The sequence below is a fragment of the Octodon degus genome, unplaced genomic scaffold, assembly GCF_000260255.1.
Source record: "Octodon degus isolate 3935 unplaced genomic scaffold, OctDeg1.0 scaffold00125, whole genome shotgun sequence".
Taxonomy (NCBI): domain Eukaryota; kingdom Metazoa; phylum Chordata; class Mammalia; order Rodentia; family Octodontidae; genus Octodon; species Octodon degus.
Window position 1 is genome coordinate 318,902 of NW_004524701.1, and position 5,573 is coordinate 324,474.

Here is a 5,573-nt window from a genome sequence, read left to right on the forward strand (position 1 = left end):
CGGGGCTGGGAGCCGCGACCCCGCGCGGCAGGGCTGCGCCGAGCCGCAGCCTCGCCCCCTGCCCGCGCGAGCGGCCGAGGCTGGATGCGTTTCTGAAAAGGCGAACTGCGAACAACTCTGGCGAGGCCGAGTTCCCCTCCAAGTGGCTCGGCGCGGCGAGGAGGTCCCCGGCTGGCTCGACCCTGCGTCCCTCCGCCGCCTCCGCGACGACACGGCTCCGCTCGCGACAGGGATTTGGAGCGAAAGCAGCAGCTGCGCCAAACTCTATCGTGACCTCAAACTCTTCGGACTGGTTCTGCTTTTATTTTTACAATTAAAAAAAATATTGGAAGAGCATCATCCTTCCAGGGGATCAGCATAGGAGGAGATGGAAGTTTGCCCGCTGCTCTTGCTCTTGGCCGTCTGGTGGTCTCGAACGTGGGACTCGGCGAATGCGGATTCGATCATTCACATCGGTAAGAAAGATGCCGCGCGTGGACACTTTGGCGGGCGCCTCGCGGACGTCTCCCCTGCCCTCGGCTCTCGGCTGCTCGGCGGCGGCCGCCCCGTTCTCCCCTCCCGCCGCCGTCCTCGTGCGGCGGGCTCCGCGGCACAGCGGTCCGTGGAGGGGGCCGCGCGTGGGCGACTCGGGCCGAGCTCCGCGCGCGGGCGTGGGGAGTGCGGGCTGCGAGTGTGCGGGGAGAGGAAGTTTAACTGAGTCTGCCTTCCATCTTTCTCTCGTATGTGCCTTTGCTCCATTTGGGGAGCAAATTATCTGTGGGGCTACGCGGGCGGTGTCACCTGCGCGGCGCGGGAGCAGGGTGCGGGGCTCCCTCCGGATCGAACAGGTGGTTCTGCAACGTGAGCCGGCGGAGTCGCGGGCGCAGTGCGCGGGTGTCCCCAGCCTGGCTCCCCGGGCCCCGAGGTCCCGTGCCGAGGAGGGTCCGGCCGTGCGGGAGCGGCGGGCGGCGGAGCTCTGCGCCCCGGGCGACACCGGGCCGGGCGCGCGGACACCGCAGGGAGCGCAGGCCGTGGGCCGCCCCTCTCGCCTCTGGCGGACTGTGAGTCGCCGTCCGGAGGGGCGCACAGGCGCGGGGCCCGGAGAAGCCGGGCTCCGGGACGCCGAGTGCTCTCGGCCCCACCTACTGGCGACCACCGGCCGGGCGGGCGAGGGGCTGCGCGCCACTGTGGCGCGGGCTCGCGGCCCGGCTCGGCTGTCCCCACTCGCTAAGCGGCTGGGCTGGCGGGAGCCGCTGCGCGGCCCTCTCCGTCCGCGACGCTTTCCCTCGCGGAAATTTCGCTTCCCGGGGCGAGCACAGGCTCCTTTGGTGAACCGCACCGAGGCCGGGCTTGGGGAATGTTTCTGGGCAGAGGACTTTTCTCCCTCCACTCGGCTGGGTGTTCTGCTAATCCAGGCGACAGATGGGCCACAGCTTGTCTCCTTTCTGTCCCCTTGCCCCTTCACTGAGCATTCTGCGCGCGCACAGACGCGCGCACACACACGCGCGCGCACACACACACATACACGCGCACACACACACACACACACACACACACACGCGCGCACACACACACACACACACACACACAAGCGCACGCGCGCAGGGCGGGCTGCAGGTGGCGGCGGAATCTCCAGAGCGAGGGGGGCTCTGTCTGGTGCGCGGCCCACAGCGCATCCCCTCCGCGGACTGGGCTCCCGTGGTAAACATGTCTGCCTGAGCCTTCACCGTGCAACTGGAGACTGTTTCTGTGCAAGGGGTAATGAGGTCAGGAATCAGAAAGCCTTGCACTGGTGCATTAAGTAAATGAAGCATTAGATTGCTTGTCCGCTGGATCCCTTTTTGCCTGGGAGCTAACAGTGCCTGCCTGTGGGGCAGAACTTTTCAGGGAGAAATTATGATCTCACTGAGGGATTTAGTGGTGTTCTGATAAGAGTTTGGGAATGAACTATGCTCCACTTAAAGAAAAGACTTACCGTTATGTCTCATTGTAAATGACTGGAGCGACACTGCAGGTGCATATTCATCACACCTCTATATTCATTTTATGATTAGGGATTTCTGACTTATGCTTCTCATCCCTCAGGAGGGGAGGCTTGTAAATAAATGCTTGCTTTATTGCTTAGTCGGTGGTGTACAGGATGAATACATTATTTACCAACACCTCAGCTCTCTGTCCTTTGCTAGGTGAATGCTATTTTGTGATGCAGTCTGGGCATTTGTTTCAAGATAGAACACAACTGTTGGATTTTTCCCTTTGCCCACTATTTACTGGCAGTGTGATGTGGCTTTGTTATAACCAGATTTTTAAAAAGAAGCTTTGTACAAATTAAATATCGCCTCAGAAATCTAGATACATAGCTTCACTCTCTACATCTTACTAAAAAGAGATAGTTGCTTCTCGGGCAATTCAAATTGAATGCAGTTAGTGTATTACACAAGAGAATTATCTTGTTTTACACTACATAGAATTGCAGTGAAGGCTATTTTCTCAGAAAACTTCATGCATTTTATAATGTGCAGAGAACGACTAATTTGTGTGTGTTTTGGGGGCTCACCACCGATCTTTTCCCACCTCTAATTTCAGCAAAAGTGTGATGAATTCAAACTAGATGTCTCTAGTGCAACTGCCAAGTACTAGTTAGCATGCCATGGGTTAGTGAGCTTGGCTGGGGAGGGAAAGACCATTTTAGTTAGGAGGGGAATACGTTCAGTTAAGTATTTAATGTAAGAAATAAGATTAGGATGAAATGTTTTGTTCAGGACTAAAGGGATGAAAGTGATAAAACTGTAGGGACAGGAAATATTGCCCATGTAGAGAGATTTAAGTTAATATGCAAGAAATGAAAGGTTTCCTAGCCTCACGCAATATGTTCAAGCAGAAAGTAGCTGCAGTAGGTAATTCAGGCAAACTGGAAAGATTAAAGACATTGTTGTAAAAGGTTCTTTAAACACTGAATTCTTTTGGTATTGAACCAGATCCCATGAAGTTTTAAAATTCTCACCTTCTCCTTTTCTCTGTACTTCGTGCAGGAAATTTAATAAAACCAATTTAGATATTTTAAAATCTGTTTCATTGAACTCATTAGTTCACTATAATGATGAGATATAACAGTGAAACCATAATGAATGAGACAAAAATGTTTTTATTCTACTTATTACTCACACTATTGTAATTACAGTTTCTGTGCAATTATATGTTGCAGATACTTAATGTTTACACACTTCCTCCCTGTGTATGGCACACACACACACACACACACACACACACACACACGTTGTTTGGAAATGAACTGTCTCATTGTGATCTCCTCCGTCCTGTAGTTTTATAAACTACACAGTTTTGAATTATGCTTCTACTTTGAGGCTGTGCATTGATTGAGTAATTTCATCAGACCCACATTACTTGATTGCTTAGAAGTTTCCTAATGATCTGCATGCTGTAGGAAGAACCAAAAAGTCGTGAGTGGAATGGCAATGATATGGTGTTTTATGAGGCTATTCAGAAGTCTCTCTGATTTATGTAGCTAGAAAGCCCCAAAGTCTTTGAGATTAGCCACGCTGGCTGCTGTTTTCTTCATACATCGGTCGTCCCACGCTCTGCACTCCCTAAACACAGTAGGAGTTTAGAGTACTGCTTTAATTAAGCAGGGATTAGGTGGCATTTCCAGTCAACTGCACAGTTTGTATTTTGCTTCATATCTAATATGGAGGATCTCATGTTTTAACAGTTTAATATATGCTCGTTTCCCTATCTGGTGCCTGTGCTCACAGAGATGACTGTAAATTAGCTCTCCTCAGTTATATATCTCTACAAGGGAACATTCAAGTACTGTGCTTATTCGTATGTTACACAAATCACTCCAATATACTGGGTGTTATCAGTCATAGTCAAATGTCTTATGTCATCAGGGAGTAACAAAGAGCATTTCCTCGCGATTTCTTCACAAGCAGATGATGCTTTGTCCTCTGAGATAATAATCATCCACTGTGACAGTATGAAAAGCCTAAAACAATTTATAGAATATCTGAAACACTTGAGATCATATTTTCATTAAAGACTGCAAACTGAATTCTAAGCTGCGTGAGGAGAACGTGTCAAAACATTACAAACATTAGGTGATGGCAAACTTCAAGCATCAATTTCCCCTCCTTTTGAGTGGAGAACTATAGTGCAAGAACCAGAATGCCGATGCAGTCCCAGAACTCTCTTTGGTTTTCTACCCACCATTTCCTTTTCAACTGTAAATGAGCCGCATTGGTTGATGATACCCTCCAGGAGTCATGGGGGTCTCTGTGGAATATACCTCAATAATTTTTTCATCCCATTTTTACTTAACGTAGCTATTGATCCCTAAGTTTTGGGGAAGCAATAGGAACTTTAGGATATACTAAAATGCATATGTTGGTATGACCCTTCTCCACATCTTCAGTATAAGTATTGGAATTTCAGATGTGCATGAAGATCGACAATGTTATTAATGAGAAATGTCAGTAAAAACACGATTGATAGTTATGTTGAGAATCTTTGCTTTCTATTCCAAGTCAAATACATATCCAATAAATATCACATAGAAATGTTAAGTATCAATACAAATAAAGGTGATTCACATTTAACTTGTCCAAAAAGTAGAAACCAACTGAAATTTTTGGGAGCAAAGGAAAAATATATCACACTCAATTCTACTTCTAACCTGTATGTTTTTATTTTTACTTATTTATTTATTTTTGTGTTTAGTACAGGGTCCACAGGGTGTACAGGATCTACAGGATCTCACCGCGTAGTTTCAGACTCATAGTGATCCTCCTGTTTACAGCCTCCCAACTGCTGGGATTACAGGCTCCAGCCACCACACCCAGTCTCAATTGCCTGGGGTCAGCCCACCCCAGCTCCTGCGTCTGCCTAAACAGGCACTTTAATCTGCTGAGCTATTTGGCCAGCCTTCTAACCTGTATGTTAATCAAAATTTATTTAGTGGGATATTGCAGTCTTTAATCCACACTTTTTAATCCAGATTTTTCATTTCTATATCTGGGTATTTTACTTTATTTTTAAAAGTAAGACATTCTCATTTCTATTGGATCACCATATGTCAGATGGTACACAACGTATTAGTGTTACTACAAATATCATGTTATTAGGAAATACATTTTTGGGCCTATAATGATATCTTTGCCATTAGATGTCACTACGTTCTGAGCTGTACCTTTGTTGTTCTACTTGAAAAACATGTGAAATGTTTTCTGATTTATAAGTAAAGACACCATTTAATGAGGCTTGTGAGATTATAAATATAGTATTTATTTTTAATCCAAGAAAATGAATATTATCTCTGTCTCCTACATTCTGTAAGAATTTTATTCTAGGACCCATCAACAGTTGGTTCACTAGATATATTAAGTTGCTAATCTGGTGCAGTAACTTTTCCCACAAATTTAAAATAGAAATACACTCGTAAATGAATACTATTCTCAGAGAGAAACATACAGTAAAACCTTAGTGAAACAAGTAGTTTGCCAGGTAGTTTCTAGCTAGAATGTTTCTGCTTAGCTGTAGAAAATCTAGGTTTTCTAACTGGCTGTGGTAATAGAGTT

At 46.8% G+C, this 5,573-nt stretch overlaps 1 protein-coding gene across 2 annotated transcripts in view; it reads left to right on the forward strand.

Annotated features, from left to right (window-relative positions):
* The first annotated feature begins 51 nt into the window (after nt 1-51).
* Nucleotides 52-5,573, forward strand: part of Grid2 (glutamate ionotropic receptor delta type subunit 2) — a 1,592,033-nt gene continuing 1,586,511 nt past the window's right edge. For both annotated transcript variants that reach the window (XM_004640617.3, XM_004640618.3), the window contains exon 1: nt 52-455. In XM_004640617.3, coding sequence (XP_004640674.1) covers nt 368-455 — 88 coding nt within the window. In that variant the 5' untranslated portion in view covers nt 52-367. The remainder of the gene's footprint in view (nt 456-5,573) is intronic.